Raw genomic sequence first — 18,118 nt, forward strand, 5'->3', positions numbered from 1 at the left:
CTGTAGATCCGGACAGACGTACATACCGAGTCCATTGTTGTGAACGTGATATCTCAGGAAATGTCTGGATGGAGTTTCTTCAAATTTGGATCAAACACCCACCTGGAATCAAGAATGAGCAGATTAGATTTTGGTGGTCAAAGGTCAAAAGGTCAAAGGTTTTATACCACCTTTGATAAATTAAGTTCCGAGTTACTTATCATATTGTTGTACAAGAAATAATAAAAATAAATAAATGATGATAGAGTTCTAGGTTGATAAAACTTGACTGATTCCCTGGTGAAGAAATCCACAAGGTACTAGACTAATCAAAATCAGCCCAACCCCGCAGCTGCAACATTTAAATTGTGTATAAATGAATACAGAAATAATATAATAGTCACAAAATACCTATTCTGAAATGGGTCACTCTGAATGACGAGTACATTCACTCCATGTTAATACTTTTGTACTTAGAAGCAAATGATTAAAGACAAGTTTTGAATGCATGGCTTTTACAAAAAACGGAATATTTCTAAACTAAATATGAATATGTTGTTGATTTTTGTCATTTTTGTAATAATTGTTCCACCACATGGGTACATACCAATAAGAGCTAACCCAACACATTGTAAATGTAAAGGTCGAAACTACAACACTGAGCAACAAAGACACAAGTAAATAAGACCATTTTAGAGTTGATGGAAGTAGTATTTTCCACTTTTATGCACAGCCTAAAAAAGGGGCTAAAGCTGAAGTGATATATATTTGGCCACTAGGGGGCACTGGAGCTCCAAAACGAGGAATTGGTCCTAACACCTTGTAGCCCACAAAGTGTTGCATCCATCGGACAAGGAGCGACATTTCCATCGTGTTCCGGGCCACCTGATGATTGTCGTTAAGTCCAATATTGACTCTACTTCTAGCTCTCTGGTCTCAAAGAAACCCCCGAGAAGATATCCGGGTCTTTAGCAAGATAATACATTTTTCTTCAGTTGCTATAGCCACCAGCGTTCTGTCCGGGTACCTTTACAGCTCGTGCACAGGTGTTTTTATTGCTGCCTGATTAGAACTCCTCCTCTCAAGACCGGGTGGGAGTGTGTGGATCAGACATGGCTTGATTGACAGCTCCCTCACCCTCCTGGTAGTTGTTTTCCACCTGTTACTGAATATTATCAGATGATGTGGTTTGAGCCCGACGGACTACAGGTGTAATCCAACAAAAATATTACTGTCACGTTGTCATCTGAGAACATGTGATTAACATTTCTTTTTCATTGTTTTACAAATCAAACAATGAATTAATTCATCTAGAAATAAATCAGCAGATTTATATGCATGTAATACTGAAAATGTGTTGCAGTCAACAGAACAGCACAGTTATAAAGTTAGCAACCCAATTCTGCTTTTTACAGTCATGCATGAGTAATACTCTAATTATATAATGTATAACAGAGTAACAGTCACAGGGGAGACTTTTAACACTTTAACACTTTCTGAATTATATGCAGGATTTCTACCTGTTGCATTTACACTGGGGTATTACTTAACATATTTTATACTTTTATGTGTAAAATATGAATTAAAAGATCCACCTTTTAAAGATTCCACATATATTCGACTGTGGTTTATTCCATCCTTCTTTAAATAATAATAATAAAAATGTAATAAACAAGAGGGAACACAATCAGTAAGCCAACACAACAAACAATTATTAAAATGGTATGCCTGTATCATCTTGTGAATAGACGTGTGTGCGTGTGTGTGTGTGTGTGTGTGCGTGTGTGCGTGTGTGTGTGTGTGTGTATGCGTGTGTGCGTGTGTGTGTGTGTGTGTGTGTGTGTGTGACACCCCCGGCAGAAACGGACACTTAGTACGGACCTGTTCGGCTGCTCGAGCGATGACGCTTCAGTCCGCACGGTTTATTTATTTCTGCTCCGGCATTTTTTTTCCTGCCTGCTTTACATTGCAACCCCCCCCCCCCCCCCCCCCCCTTCCCCCCCTTTCCCCCCGATGTAGCTTATAACACACGTTTTTTTAGTTTTGAATTTTTTTTTGTTGCATATAATCTTAACTCGGATATATTTTCTTTCTATTCTTTCTTTCTTTTCCCCCTCTCGGCATCTCCCCGCCCCTCCGCGCTCATCCACTGCATTTACTCGATGTGTGCGCGTCCCGTGTCTCTCTCCCCCCGCCGGTTCCCTCCGGTGAACCCGTGTCTGTGCGCATCCCGCCGCCCCCTGCGCTCTCGATAGATGGTGCAAGTCAAAATGTCCAAGTCGCCCGTAGACCCACAGTCCGCGGTGGAAACGGGCTCTCTGTCGCACCGTTTCCAGGTAAAGCGCCGCACCTCCTCGTCTTCCTTTCCGTCGCACGTCTGACGAGCTCAGTGCCGATGGAGGAGAAAAAGAAAACAGACAAGAAAAAGGTCAGCTAACGTCTCGCTACTTGTTGTTGGAATTTGAGGCGTCGCGATTTGGCAGCGAGATACTTTTTTATTTATATATATATATATTTATATATTTATTTTTCACCTCCGCCTTCACTACAGAACTGCAGATTGATCGACTCGATCATCAAGCGGACTCACATATGGTTATTATGGCTCTACACAGGAGGAAATATGTTTGCTGCTTGATTCTGTTAAGGGATTACATTTTTTATTTCTATGGATTTTTATTATTAATTCCAAATGCATTTCCTTTACACTGATGTAGGACAATCAGCACACATCAGAGACTTGAATATGAATTGTATTGGCGTAAAGACTGACTCTGACTCTCTCACCTGTAGCCTGAATCTACACAGGGCCCCCCCCCCCCCCCAGCATGCTGCAACATCCATGCTTTGTTATTAATGCACTGTGTTACAGGAGGCCCGGGGAAAGAGATCCGTCTCTTGAACGTGCAGCTCTCTGTGTGTATCACATAAGTGCTTTATGTGACGTAAAAGGACTTGTGTGATATTGGCAAAAGCCATACAGCTGATTATAGAAGGGGTGCACAGCAGCTCTGTTGCACCAGTCCCCCATATACTAAATGGGCCGTTTGTGATGTTGTCAAAACAACAAAGACAAAGAAAAAGCCTTTTAAAATCAGCACGGTGCGAGTTTGCTATCTGTCCATCTACGTGTATTTTATTCCCTCGCTCGTGTGTGTGTGTGTGTGTGTGTGTCTCTTTCATCACAGCTGCCCAGGAAGTTGCCTAAACGCAAGAGCCGCTTCAAACGCTCAGATGGCAGCACATCTTCTGACACGACATCCAGCTTCATCAAACGGCAGGTAAAAGAAGCTCTCCCGGAGGCATTCGTTATAGCTTCCCCTGCACCCCCCCCCTCCCCCCCCCCCCCCCCTCCTTTATTTATGCTTGCAATAGGCTACATCATGAGCTGGTACATCACGGTCACGGGCCGATTATCCCACTGATTGTCAGTGGGAGGGAAGAGCCGCCGCTTCTAAGGGAAATGTAGGCCACGTTGTGTTCTTAAGTCTGAATGAATAAACCAACAAGGAGTTGGAGGTGATTTATAAACAGAACAGGTGTCTCCTGCGTTGTTTTGTTGGCGTGCTGTTCGTCTCAGGTTCAAGATGTTGGTGGAGAATCAACGCATTTCATTCCGGCTTTTGGAAGTTCCAAAAAAAAAAAAAGAAGACATTTGCGGTTCTGCATTTATATCGTCCTCACATGCATCTTCATCCTCAAGAGTCGCCTCACCAATGTTCCAGTTGTTGTTTTGACCAGTAGAGAGCAGCAAAATGTGTGTGAGTTACGAAAGCCCAACACAGCCCCATGCAGTTTTCTTAATTAATGTTTCCAGGTCAAGTCTCCGATGGAGATTTGCTGTTATTTAACACCAAAAGAAACTGGATTTCTGGGCCTCGTGACGTCACCGCAGGGCCGTTGAGAGAACCGCACAGTCTCATCTCCATCAGCTGGTTTGATGGAGACAGTTTTTACTCGTTTTTGTTTTTCTCGAGACGCGTTTGATTTGGGTGTCGGGGTGTCATCGTGAAGCAGAGGTATAGTTGTAGTTTCCCAGAGAGTCCAGCAGAGGGGACGGCTGGATCATGTGCTGGCAGAGATTATCACAGCCTTGTATGTAGTTCATGAGCCATGGACACTTCAAAGAGGGGAAGTCAGGAGTTAGAGAAGCATTCAAATATCACTCCTCAAAAAGGAGCCCGATGGAGTGACAGAGGCTGCAAGACTCTTTATGCTCCTGCAGGTTTTTACATCGTCTCAAGTATCAATTTAGTCCTGAAGTTTAGTCCTAGAAGTTCATTAAAAAGATACGCACGAGGTGTAGTTGATTAATCCATTAGATGACAGACAGATCATTAATCTACGGCTATTTTGATCATTGACTAATCCTTTAAAGTAGTTTTTTAAGTGAACATTTCCTCTAAAGGTGAGGCTTTGCAGACTGTTGGTTACACAAAACCAGTGATTTAAAACGACGTGAACTCTGACTTTAGAAAAATGTTTTTCTTACTTTTTTGCAGGCCGAGAAATGTTTTGATTATCAGAGAAAGTAATCAGCGGATTAATAGATAACGACAATAATTGTTCATTGAAATGTTTGAACCAGCTTGTGTGTGGATTTAGGAAAGTAGTTGAAATGCTTCTTCAGTAAAATAACTCTCTTTTGTGAGAGTGTAATTTGAGAAAGCAGACCTAGTGCAATCCTCCCGTGTGGCACAGTGGACAGAGCGTAACGTCCTTTAACCACTAGGTTGTTGGTTCGATTCCCTCATTCCTTCTGTGAGCGTGTTGAAGTGTCCTTGAGCGAGACACTGAACCACGAGTTGCTCCCCGGATGCTTTACAGCAGCCCACTGCTCCTAAATACCGAGGATGGGCTCATTTAATGTATGTGACAATCTAAAAAGCTAAACACATATGCAGTAAAACTCCAGTCAGCATAGATACACTACAGCAGAGTGACTGGCTCTTAATTGTCTATAAAACAACAGGAAATAGAGAAAAACACAAGTTCCCGCACTAATATCAACTGCTATACTTATATTTGATGTATACATTTTTTTATAGACAGCATCTCTAGTAAATACACTAAAAGAGGTTGAGTGTGCTCCTTTCAACATTCAAATCTTAGATGAATTTAAACGGTTTGTTTGATATTTTGTCCACTTAATGGTTAATTCCATCAATTAATCTGCAGATAATTCAGTCGAATCATTGTTTAGTCTATAAAATGTTGAGTAGAAGCGGATAGAAGTAGAAGAAGAAGTAGTGGGAAACAGCCATCACAACTTCACAGAGCCCAAAGTGACATCCTAGAATGCTCCTAAAAAATAGAAATATATATATATATAATTAAAAAATTTTTTGGGGATATATATATTTCTTTTGAGATATATATATATATCATCTCTCTCTCTCTATATATATATATATATATATATATATATATATATATCCTAAAAGAAATATATATATCCAAAGATTATTATTATTTTTACTCAAAACTATCCTTTTCTTTTTGTTGCAGCTCAAATCCAAAAGCATGCAAAATAAAGTAGTTTAAACGCTTCATAAAAAAATTCTTCATTAAATTAAAGTTCCCCATTGACATCCACTCACAAGGTTTTGGGGGCTCAGAGGCCTGATATTCACTCCCTCAACTGAACGAGTCGCTGCAAACATTATGAAAAGAAATACCTCAGTTTCATGAACGGCACCATCAGCGCGAAGGGAATGTGGAGCAGGGTATAGCTGAGAGGAGGGGGGGGGGGGGGTGAAAAAGGGCTGAGCAGACATCTTCTTCCGGCAGGGGACATTAGTTATCCTGATCGGGGGGGTCTTAATGACAATCTACAGATTCCATGAGAATATTGGGCGGCTTAAATTATTCACGACGCTCATTTTTTGGAATTTTTTGGAAGGCCTCGGGCGAAGTGATGTGTGGGTTCATTGCTCTTCTTTTACTTTCTTTTCAATCATTACACCTTTTCTCTCTCTCTCTCTCTCTCTCTCTCTCTCTCTCTCTCTCTCTGCATGCACAGCACCCCCCAAAAAAAAGGTGATATGATAAATTGTTCCATGCAGAAGGAGCAGATAGTTTCTCCTGGTCTGTGATAGGGGTGGGGTGTCTATGGAGGAGCAGTGGAGTATGACTCATTTCTGCAGCAGGATACAATAAGCAGTGTGCTGCCATAAGTGTGGATGTATGTGTTGCATGTAGGACACGAGGGGTTGAGGCCGGTGGGGGGGAGGGGGGGGAGAAAAGCTGCAGCCGTGCGTCCTCTCGTGACGCAAAAAAAAAGCTTGTGTGTGCGTGCGTGTGTGTTAGTGCGCGTGTGTGTGTGCGTGTGTGTGTGTTTTGATGGGATGAGGTGGGGTAAGAATAGGAGAGAAGGTGTTGCCGGCTCCAGTGCAGGTCGTCCCTGGTTTGGGGACGGGACTCCTTACAGCCCGTCTGCATTTTACAGCATGTAGTGTTACACAGCGAGGGAGCGGCAGCACATTGACTGAGTGAGTACAAAAGACAGCTCCTTCTTCTCCCCCATTTGAAACTCCATCTCTCCCTCCATCTCTCCCTCCATCCTCTCTTTCAGTAGCGTTCCCATCGTCTCTCTCTCTCTCTCTCCTCTTTCCTTTGTCTTACCCCTCTTTAAAAAACAAAATCCTTTTTGTTCCTCTTCCCCCCCTGCTTCACTTTTTTTTGTGATTGCGCTCTTCTCGGGTTCCTTCGCTGACTTTCGTGATTGATCAATTTGAAACGCGGTGCGCCTGAACTTGACTCTTGATATTAATGTAACCGCGGGAGTGATTTATTGCGTTGTGTACCAGAGAGCCTCGTGCATGTGTAACTTGCTGACATTGAATTACGACCGCGCAGTTAATCGAACACTTTTTTGAAATTGGATGTTTGGCTACTGGATTTTCAAAATCACTGGAGCTGGCAGTTCAGGGGGGTTTCAGTCTTTTTAATAATATATTTTGCTCTTGTGCAGAATCTCCTTCCTGGAAACAAAGCCAGAATAATTGGACTTTAGCATTAACATGCATATTTCAATTTTACATCATTTTAAATAACAATCATCCGTTTATTAAAAAATATATATATTTTCAACATCACAACCAACCATTTTAAAGGCGTGCAGTAGATTTTTTTAGTCGTTTCTTTTTCCTGCTATCCGGGTTGCCGTCGGCATCATTATCGTTCCAGACTGAAATATCTCAAGTGATGGGGTTGCTATGAAAGTTGATGTTTTTGTCTGTCTGGTCGTTCCCATTCGTTCTTTCTCTGTTTCTTTCTGCACACCTGGCAATCTGAGATCAGCAAGTCATCAAATAATAACCCCCCCCCCCTCTGCAACAACAACAACAACAGCCAGTCCCCGCCGGATCGTTGTGCCACGCATGGATTACCTGCCCGCATCAGGTTTTCCTCCACCAACAACTCACCGTCCCTGCCTGCATCTGTCAATAAAAGACTTGATTTCCCCCTCACCTGCTTGTCCGGTGTCTGCATTTGAGTTCCGCTTTTAAAGCCACGATGAATCCAGCAGACGGGGATATATAGACCAGCAGGGTGTCGCGGCTCCGGCTCACAGCTCAGCCCACCTGGATACGGTCCGCCAGGCAGCATCCTCAAGGGACAGCCAGGCCCTGCAGGACATCGTGCACGGCCTCCTCTGCGAGCTTCCCCCGGGGAGAGGGTCCAGGATTCAGGACCAGCTAAACCACCGAGGAGGGAGAGTTTTCACCTGAACGCCGAGGCCACCTTCGCCTGCAACGGCTGTACACCGTACAAATATACACGACATCGCATCGGGATGAACCAACAGCGAACCAACACCCGACACTGCAGCTTCTGCTTATCGTTTTGGTTTTCTGCCTCATAACTTCACTCTCGCCGCGCACACCTCGGTTGGTTTTCTGGCAGCAGAACGGCCAGTTGTTCTCATGGACCGACGGTCGCCAACTAACTGGGGAACATCGTGGAGCATTTAGCAGCTAAAGAGACGTTTCCCTCCACGAGTTGATGAAGAGCAAACGAGATGTAATAGGAGAGTGAATGTTAGAGTGAGTTTTGCCCTGGAGTCATCAGGTGGACACAAGGGGGGGCGTGTAACCTCACAGGGGGGTATGTCCTGCCCGGGGTTTCTACCTGGTCAAGGTGCTCATGGGCGGGGCGGGGGGGGGGGATGTTCCTGAGTTGTCGATATGACGAGTTTCAGATAGAGATAACTTGTTATGAATTGAATTGATAAGTCACCGCTGTGTTTGCAGTCACCCCCAAAACCAATTAACGCAGCTTCAGTAACATTAACAACAGATTTATGATTTGAAGACCCATCGATCGATTTGAGAACCGTACGTTTACATTTTTCAATGTGTACTTTGTGATTTAAAGTCTCTCTTTTTTTTAATCACGACTAACGAGTTAATTGACCTACATTAAAAACAAAAAAAATAAGAACACATCTCCCTGCGTGTCTTCCCAAAAAAAAAGGAGAAAAACCAGCGAAAGGCGGTATCGGTAGGATCGTGATGAAAATCAACTGTCGAAAAAAATCTCCCGCGGTTTCTGTCCCTCGACCGAAGGATTAATTGGCCCACTTCCTCATTGACCCCCCCCCCCCCCCCCCCCCCCCCCCCTCCCTGTGGAGCCGAGGCCATCGGTGTTGCAGCGTGTGAGGAATAATCACAGAAACAGAAAAAGGAGGAAACGGTTAAATGTAGACGTTGGCGGTGAAGAGCAACACGATGTCCTCAGACTCGTCGTTACACTCTGCATTGCAGCTCAGATTCAGGTCCACGGCCCTCGTGTCCAAACATTGACTCTCTTGTCTGCTGACATCATTAAACCGATCGCTCGCATAACGCCGTATTTATTCCACTTTTATGGCCGTGCGTTTATGACGGGGGGACGCCGCTACGCTGAGAAAAGAAGTCCGATTCATGTCTCCTCAATCAGCCAGGTGTGCAACTCTTCTCTGACTGCCTATCTGCTTGTCTCCTTTTTCCTCTCCTCCTCCCCCTCCTCCCTCCTGCTGCGTTTCCCCTCTTTTCTTCTATCCGCGATGAGGATGGACATCGAGGTCTCACTCCACTCCTTCACGACATTTTATTACGTTCTAATCTCATCTTCCCCTCGAGATAGCCTCGCTTTATCTTGTCATATAAGTCGTTTATACACTCTCTCGTTTGTCTCTCCAGCCTTCCTTCTGTCACTCTCCGTCCTATAAACATCCCTCTCTTTTCAGTATGTCTCGTCAACCCCTCCTCCCCTCCCCCCCTCTTTCTTTCTCTCTCTGTCTGTCTTTCTATCTATCTTGCTCTCCCTCCTCACCTCCTTTTCTCTCTCTCTCTCGGCGCTGCTCTGACGCTGGTGCAGTGTTGCCTTGCAGAGCTTGTGAGTGCTAAAAATCTGATCTAGTTATCTAACATAGACACACACACACACACACACACACGCGCGCGCGCACACACGCACAAAACAAACGAGGAAGAGGTGTTCGCTTGCGGTTTCTGAAGTGGTAAAATATGTTTTGGGTGATGTGTATGAATTCTGAGGTGCAGAAAAAGAGAAAGAGAAAGATTAAAGGTGGAGGTTGTTCTTCGTGTCTGGGCACCTTTTTTGGTGTGTGTGTGTGTGTGTGTGGGGAGGGGGGGGGGGGGGGGGGGGGGGGGGGGGGGGAGAGGGGGGGGGGGGGGGGGGGGGGGTATTTTAAGCCTGAATTTCTGCTGTTAATTGGTCCTCTTGAGGATTTGTTTTGTGTATGTTGGCAAGACGGATGACCAGAACTAAGTCGCTGCACTTTGGAGGAAAAAGATCAAACAGAATGAAATCGGTATTATGTCTTCGGTTTCTTCGTCTTGCTTTATTTGCAAGACAAGTATGCTTGATCGTATCAGTGTATATTAATGTAATTACGGATCTTGAGTTACGTGTGAGAGATTGATCTTTTCTTGTCTCGTTTATCACTTGTATTCTTGTATATTTGTTCTTTGGATTCTTCAGGACTGAGTTCCTTCAAAGAAGCCAAAAAAACACCACAACACACTAGATGTTGTTCCTCTTTGGAAAAAAGCATTCATACTGTCTTATTTTCTCAATTAATTGCTTATTTGTATTGGATATAACATATCAGAAAATAGTTTAATTGTGTTCTTTCGAAAATGTCCTTTTTTTCCCCCTCCTGTCCGATAGGATTTTAGAAAAGATGAAGCATTATTATTATTATTGTGACATTATATAGGTTATTTAATAACTCATCGTTTCAGCGCCACAGGTTATGACGCAGACTTTTAAGTAAATAATCACCGTAAACCTTACAGGTTGTGAATAAAAGCCAGCAGCAGTTTTTAACTTTGTGTAAATGTCTCTTTGTGTAATTTCTCGTTCCCTGGGATGCGTCCTTACACGCTCTCGCAGTGAGAAATGATAGCCGGCATATATTTAGCAAATGAAGAAATGTCCTTGGAGAATAAACATGGGGGAACAGAGGATGTATATGTGCCGCACTGTGGGGGATGATGGGATGGATCGGGGCCAGGCGGGGAGAGAAGAGGAAGCAGTTGCCTTCTTTGTGCTATATTTGGTCTTCCAGAGGATGGCTGGTGTGGGAGAGCAACGCATTGTGTTGCAGATACATGAATGTGTTCATGAATACAGACACGTATTTGCATGCACACCTGCACTCAAAGACTGCAGAGCAGAAAACACAGATGAAGATGAAAGCCTGAACAGAAACAGAAGGTCTGCCCACGGGGGAACTCATTGTAATGACGATCAGATGAGTCTTTATGGAAGGAGATGATTCATTGCGAATGACGTGTAAACCTCCGCGTCTCTCTCCTGACAGGGGTCGGCCGATTCGTACACCAGTAGACCGTCGGATTCAGACCTGTCAGCGGAGGAGGACCGCGAGGCGTATCGGCGTGAAGCCGAGCGCCAGGCACAGCTGCAGCTGGACAGAGCAAAGGTGCTTCAGCAAGCGGGTTAGGGTTAGGGGGTTAGGGTTAAGGGGTTAGGGTTAGGGTTAGAGGGTTAGGGGGTTAAGGGGTTAGGGTTAAGGGGTTAGGGTTAATGGGTTAGGGTTGAGGGGTTAGGGTTGGGGGTTAGGATTAGGGTTAGGGGGTTAGGGTTAAGGGGTTAGGGTTAGGGTTGGGGATTAGGGTTAGGGGGTTAGGGTTAAGGGGTTAGGGTTAGAGGGTTAGGGGGTTAGGGTTAAGGGGTTAGGGTTAATGGGTTAGGGTTGAGGGGTTAGGGTTGGGGGTTAGGATTAGGGTTAGGGGGTTAGGGTTAAGGGGTTAGGGTTAAGGGGTTAGGGTTGGGGATTAGGGTTAGGGGGTTAGGGTTAAGGGGTTAGGATTAGGGGTTAGGGTTAAGAGGTTAGGGTTGGGGGTTAGGATTAGGGTTAGGGGGTTAGGGTTAAGGGGTTAGGGTTAAGGGGTTAGGGTTGGGGGTTAGGATTAGGGTTAGGGGTTAGGGTTAGGGGGTTAGGATTAGGGTTAGGGGTTAGGGTTAGGGGGTTAGAGTTAAGGGGTTAGGGTTGGGGGTTAGGATTAGGGTTAGGGTTAAGGGGTTAGGGTTAAGGGGTTAGGATTAGGGTTAGGGGTTAGGGTTAAGGGGTTAGGGTTAAGGGGTTATGATTAGGGTTAGGGGTTAGGGGTTAGGGTTAGGATTAGGGTTAAGGGGTTAGGGTTATTGGGTTAGGGTTAGGGGGTTAGGATTAGGGTTATGGGGTTAGGGTTAAGGGGTTAGGGTTAGGGTTGGGGGTTAGGATTAGGGTTAGGGTTAAGGGGTTAGGGTTGGGGGTTAGGATTAGGGTTAGGGGGGTAGGGTTAAGGGGTTAAGGGGTTAGGGTTGGGGGTTAGGATTAGGGTTAGGGTTAAGGGGTTAGGATTAGGGGGTTAGGGGGTTAAGGGGTTAGGGTTAAGGGGTTAGGGTTGGGAGTTAGGATTAGGGTTAGGGTTAAGGGGTTAGGGTTAGGGGGTTAGGGTTAAGGGGTTAGGGTTAGGGGGTTAGGGTTAGGTCTGGAGCCACATGTGGGCCTCAATGCTCCAGGAACCTTCATATATGCCCTCAAATAAGTCCAAAATCTACTATCCCGATATAGGCATTTCATATCTCTATAACGATATATATTACGATATAGGTCATTACATATCTCAAATACATTATTTATAGCACGATATAGGCCATTCATTACTCGATAATGATACATCACGATAGCGATAAATATATCACTTCATAGGCATTTCATATCTCTATAACGATGTATATATCATGATATAGGTTGTTCATTACTCGATAATGATATATACATCATGTTCACGATATATATAAATATAAATATTTATATATTTATATATTACCTATATCGTGATATATATATATATCACGATATAGGTAATTTCATATCTCATTATGGTACGTATATCATGATGTAGGTCATTACATATCACAAATACGATATTTACGTAACTGTTTTAGGTCATTACATATCACGACTGCAATATTTCTATCACGATATAGGACATTTCATATCTCAATCTCAATAAAAATATATATAACACGATATAGGTCATAACATATCTCAAATACAATATTTCTATCACGATATATAGGTCATAGGATTTATAAACTAGTTACTTATCTCGATGAACACATCTGGTTGTACTGTAACTAAAGTAGGATTCAAGTGTTGTTTTTCACTTTTGGAAACAGGGTGTGTGGTAGATTTGTCTAAACGTACCATCTGTAAAGAATTAAGAAACAAAGGCAGAATTTAGTCAAACTAAAGAGTTAAATCAGCAAAAAGCTGGTTTTAGTGCAACATATTATTTTCCAAGTCTCAAGTAAATCTCATGTCTTTTTTATTAAGTCCAACCCCTACATCAGCAGGTCCCAAGTCCAAGTCCTAAACTTTATATTTTGAGTCTTAAACAAGTCATTGTGGAATTAGGACCAGCAGCAACGACAGGTTATAACTTTACGTGAGCCTGACCTGAGCACGCTCACCTCAACTTAATGGTCCTTGTGTGCGGCCTCCATCGCTGACCTGTGTTGTTCTCGTGGTTTCTACAGTCCAAACCTGTGGCGTTTGCAGTAAAGACGAATGTGAGCTACTGCGGAGCTCTGGACGAGGACTGTCCTGTCCAAGGAGCTGCAGTCAATTTCGATGCCAAAGACTTCCTGCACATCAAAGAAGTGAGTGACCACGTGCAGATTGATTTAGAGATGCCCCCCCCCCCCCCCCCCCCTTCCCCCCTCTCCGTGACGTCAAAGCGACATTTACATTTCTGTTGTCGCACTGAACTCCACAGAAGTATAACAATGACTGGTGGATCGGCCGGCTGGTGAAAGAGGGAGCGGACATCACCTTCATCCCCAGCCCTCTGCGACTGGAGGCGATGAGGCTCAAGCAGGAGCAAAAGCAAAGGTCTGTTAATAGCATCAAACGCCGTCTCGGAGGACCCCCCCCCCCCCCCCCCCCCCCCCTCCCCCCCTCCCCCCCGTTCCCGCGGTGAAAGTTTAATAATATAATGTGTTGCTGTTGCAGGAAAACAGGGGGTAACTCCTCCAGTTTAGGGGACATGGTGACAGGGAGTTGGAGGACCACGCCGCCATCTGCAGGTGAATGTAAGTACTACACGCCTCCCTCTTCGAGTCACGCTGGAACAAAACACTACTTTCCCCTCTGCCGTCTGCCTCTTGTCTTTCATTGATTGTTATTTCCTTGTTTTCACAAGCCAAACAGAAGCAGAAACAGGTAGGTGTTGGTACTTTATGACGACACAGCATGTGCTCATAATGCATAGCCCGTATTGTCAGTATTTCTTTTTACTGTATGTGGTATTAAAAAGTCCTTCATTTAATTGAACGATCTCCGGAGAAACCCAGGTTATGTAATAATCTTTTTCCAACAAATAAACCCCCATCATTTCTTACCCTCTTCGCACCCCCTCCCCATCCCCTCGTCGTCCCCTATTTCTGGCAGGAACACGTCCCCCCCTACGACGTGGTGCCCTCTATGAGGCCGGTGGTCCTCGTGGGACCATCGCTGAAGGGCTATGAGGTCAGCCTCTCCTCCTTTCATCCTCCAACAGACACAGAGTGACTGCACCGTTAAAACTGCTGTTCGTCAGAATCAACGAACCTGAAATAAGGCCGAGATATTTTGCTTGTGAAACCCTGCTCACTGCATTTTCTATGAATCATTACATTTAAGTTATTATTTAACTTATTGTCTTATCTTAGGGCCAAGAAAAAAAGAAAAAAAACTGGTTTTCTTGATGTTGACTTTTAGAAGTCGCATGTAGAGAAGTAACATCTAGAGAACATTTTGGGAGAAAACGTAATACGTTAATATGTTTTTTTCATTACATTTATTGGGTTTTTACATTGATTATTACAAATACAGGTGTATGCTCACTTGTTTAACTTGTATTTGTATTTTACTCGTGAATTTACTCACTATCTAAAGTTTTGTTCAATAAATACTTTAGTACTCTTCCTCAAGTTCAAGTAACAATACTTTTACTTGAGTACAGTCTTTGTCTACTTTACTGTGTACATGAACTGTTTATGCATCTTTTCATATCTTGTGTTTTGATATCCTGACGTTAACCTCTCACCTCTCATCTCATCTTCCCCCCAAGGTGACGGATATGATGCAGAAAGCTCTTTTTGACTTCCTGAAACACAGATTTGAGGGAAGGTCAGTAAAGTGGAGAGACGACAGAATAACCTCTGTAGTTAATCTGATTAAAAGGTCTCACCGCATATGTCTTCTCTCTCTCTCTCTCTCTGTGTGTGTGCGGCAGGATCTCCATCACTCGTGTAACTGCCGACCTGTCTTTAGCCAAGAGGTCGGTCCTCAACAAAAGGCCCATAATGGAGAGATCCAACACTCGCTCCAGCATAGGTGACTATAATGTCCGCGTGGAAGCTCCTGAAAATCTTTACGCCGTGAAGAAGCAATGAGTTTAAACTCCGAAATCTAATGTGTGTGTCCGTCCAGCGGAGGTTCAGAGTGAGATCGAGAGGATATTTGAACTCGCCAAAACCCTGCAGCTGGTGGTTCTGGACGCCGACACCATCAACCATCCTGCACAGCTCGCCAAAACCTCCCTCGCGCCCATCATCGTCTACGTGAAAGTGTCCTCGCCGAAGGTACAGTCGGTCGGTCGCTCCACTCCGAGAATTAAAAGGCTCGTCTTCCTCCACCTGACGCCCGTACGGCTCTCCTCTCCTCTCAGGTGCTGCAGAGGCTGGTCAAGTCCAGGGGGAAGTCTCAGAGCAAGCACCTGAATGTGCAGATGATGGCCGCAGACAAACTCTCTCAGTGCCCCCCTGTGAGTCCACGGTTTTACTATTTTTTATTAACACATTCATATTTGGGGTATATCTTTTCGGTGTGTCGGTCGCCTGCTTCGCCATTTTGGTCCAGACTGAAATATCTCAATAGATTTTTAGATGCCCTTAAACTTTTCATGCAGCCGTTCATGGTGCCCAGAGGATGACGCCTTCCGATCCACTGACATGTTCCTCTAGCGACAGATTTAATTTCTTAATTGAAATAACTCAACGACGGATTGGATGGATTACCACGAGTTGCGGTATGCACATTGTCAGGGGTTGGGGGGGGGGGGGATACAGCAAGGGGAGGAGCCAAATGCAGACGGACAGCAACGGTTCAGGGTTTGATACCTAAAAGGGAAAATTCATGAGGTAGAAAAGTCCAAGCAGAAGCAGTATGGAGTCCAACAGGAATGGGGCAAGGAAAGCAGACACAGGTCCAGCGAACAGAGAACAGGGAACAGAGAACAGGGAACAGGGAACAGAGAACAGGCAACAGGCAACAGGCAACAGGCAACAGAGAACATAGAACAGAGAACAGAGAACAGAGAACATAGAACAGGCAACAGGGAACAGGGAAATGAGAACTGGGAACAGGGAACAGGCAACAGAGAACAGAGAACAGGCAACAGGCAACAGAGAACATAGAACATGGAACAGGGAACATAGAACAGAGAACAGGCAACAGGCAACAGAGAACAGAGAACAGAGAACAGAGAACAGGGAACAGGGAAATGAGAACTGGGAACAGGGAACAGGCAACAGAGAACAGAGAACAGAGAACAGGCAACAGGCAACAGAGAACATAGAACATGGAACAGAGAACAGGCAACAGGCAACAGCGAACATGGAACATGGAACAGAGAACAGGCAACAGGGAACACAGAACAGAAAACAGAGAACAGAGAACAGGGAACACGGAACAGGGAACACAGAACAGGGAACATAGAACATAGAACATAGAACAGAGAACAGGCAACAGGGAACACAGAACAGAAAACAGAGAACAGGCAACAGGGAACACAGAACAGGGAACATAGAACATAGAACATAGAACAGAGAACAGGCAACAGGGAACAGGTTTAAATGCTGCGGGGCTGACGAGGGAAAGAGGAAACAGGGGAGGGCAGGTGGGCGGGGGAGGTCAGGTGACTGACTGGAGGGAAACACGGCTTCATATCATGTCACATCATTAATATCTGAGCTGCCCTTACAAAGTAAGTGATGCATGCAGCACACATTCAATTGGGACGTACTTCCTCCTCTTAACATGACACCTTGAACTTTGACCCTCTCGCTCGTATATATATATATCCACCGTGCAAAGGATTGTGGGTAAGAATAGCCCGGAACAGCATTCGCGGCTTTCACGTGCGATCGGATGTCATCGAACATCCTGTTGTCGTTTTTTTGGGCCTCCTGCATTTGACATAACATTGGGCCGCGCTGGCATAGAACACGAGGATGATTGATTGGTGACACCGAGGCGTCCGTAGGGAGGGTGTCATAGTGCGTCAGGTGGAAGGACTGCAATCGGAAATTATTGAAGATATCTTTTTAATAAAAGACCATAAACAAGTGCGTTATATTTGAAAAATGTCCCTATTGTGTATTGCAAGCCATCCATTTGAGCGGACAAACAAAGAGCTCCCAAGTGAACGCCGTCCCTTTTTATTCTTGCGTCGTCTGCTGTAACCCTCCAATTCAATTAAATTTATTTGTACAGCCAGATATAAGAAAATCACACATTTTGCCTCAGAGGGCTTTAAAATATGGGGGGAGTCATGTCGTGGACAGGTAGAGAATGACAATGAGGGAAGTATGGAGGAAAGAGAGAGAGGCAGAAAGTGACAATTAAATGAATTGTAATAACTTTAAATTAAAGACCTGTCATCTTGCGTCATTATCAGGTCTAATATTTATATTATATATTATATATATAATATATATATCCTGTATATCTGCTCGAGGATCCGGAAGGTGGCCCAATAACAGATGTACATTACATTTAGTGGATTCTTCCTGATTGATATGACCAGATCGTGTATGTTATTATGACCTTTACACGCAATATGATAAACAATACTACTTCCAGGGATATATTTGCTCTCACCACCATCTGCCAGCGTCGCATTTTCTTTCTTTTCTTTTCCTGTCGTTTGCAGGATGTGTTTGATGTCATTTTGGACGAGAACCAGCTGGAGGATGCGTGCGAGCATTTGGCTGAATACCTGGAGATCTACTGGCGTGCCACTCACCTCCCGGGCAACACCCCTCTGAACCCCTTATTGGAGCCGAGTGTGACGACCCCTTCGCCCGCCGTCTCCAGCCTGCAGGTGAGTTAGAGTCTCCATCTGTTTTCAGAGAGCACTGGTTTCATTCTGTCTTCTATACGCAGGAATCCTGTCTTTGAACATGTTGTGTGTTGTCACATGTCTTTACCGGCTCTTCCCATCTCAGATTCTCACTCCTTTTTGTTTTTATTGTCTCCAGTTTGTCTCGTCTGTCCTCTCACTCATCCGTGCTTAACATTTTTTTCAGTTTTCTGAAACACAGGAATTAATTGAATGATCGCTTACAAAATGGGGTGAGTAGCAGGGTTTACGATCCACATATATATATACGTATATATAAGACTGTACATATATATATATATATATATATTTATATTTGCACTCTCAGCCCCGACAATCCCCTCTTACACACCTGAACACGGAGACAGTGAATGAAGAGCATTGCGTTCATTCAGATCTCACCACGGAAGAGATGACGTGTTTTTGTCTCCATCGCATCCTCGCCTCCT

At 44.4% G+C, this 18,118-nt stretch overlaps 1 protein-coding gene across 1 annotated transcript; it reads left to right on the forward strand.

The window, feature by feature from the left end:
- The first annotated feature begins 2,234 nt into the window (after positions 1-2,234).
- LOC117733176 (voltage-dependent L-type calcium channel subunit beta-4-like) lies at positions 2,235-17,886 on the forward strand. Its single transcript, XM_034536597.1, has 14 exons — positions 2,235-2,315; positions 3,168-3,260; positions 10,814-10,933; positions 13,042-13,164; positions 13,281-13,396; positions 13,517-13,590; positions 13,707-13,732; positions 13,955-14,032; positions 14,616-14,674; positions 14,781-14,881; positions 14,978-15,129; positions 15,216-15,311; positions 17,481-17,651; positions 17,857-17,886. Exons 1-14 carry the CDS (start codon positions 2,235-2,237, stop codon positions 17,884-17,886), a joined length of 1,320 nt encoding a protein of 439 aa, XP_034392488.1.
- Positions 17,887-18,118: the final 232 nt, after the last annotated feature.

The sequence above is a fragment of the Cyclopterus lumpus genome, chromosome 7, assembly GCF_009769545.1.
Source record: "Cyclopterus lumpus isolate fCycLum1 chromosome 7, fCycLum1.pri, whole genome shotgun sequence".
Classification (NCBI taxonomy): domain Eukaryota; kingdom Metazoa; phylum Chordata; class Actinopteri; order Perciformes; family Cyclopteridae; genus Cyclopterus; species Cyclopterus lumpus.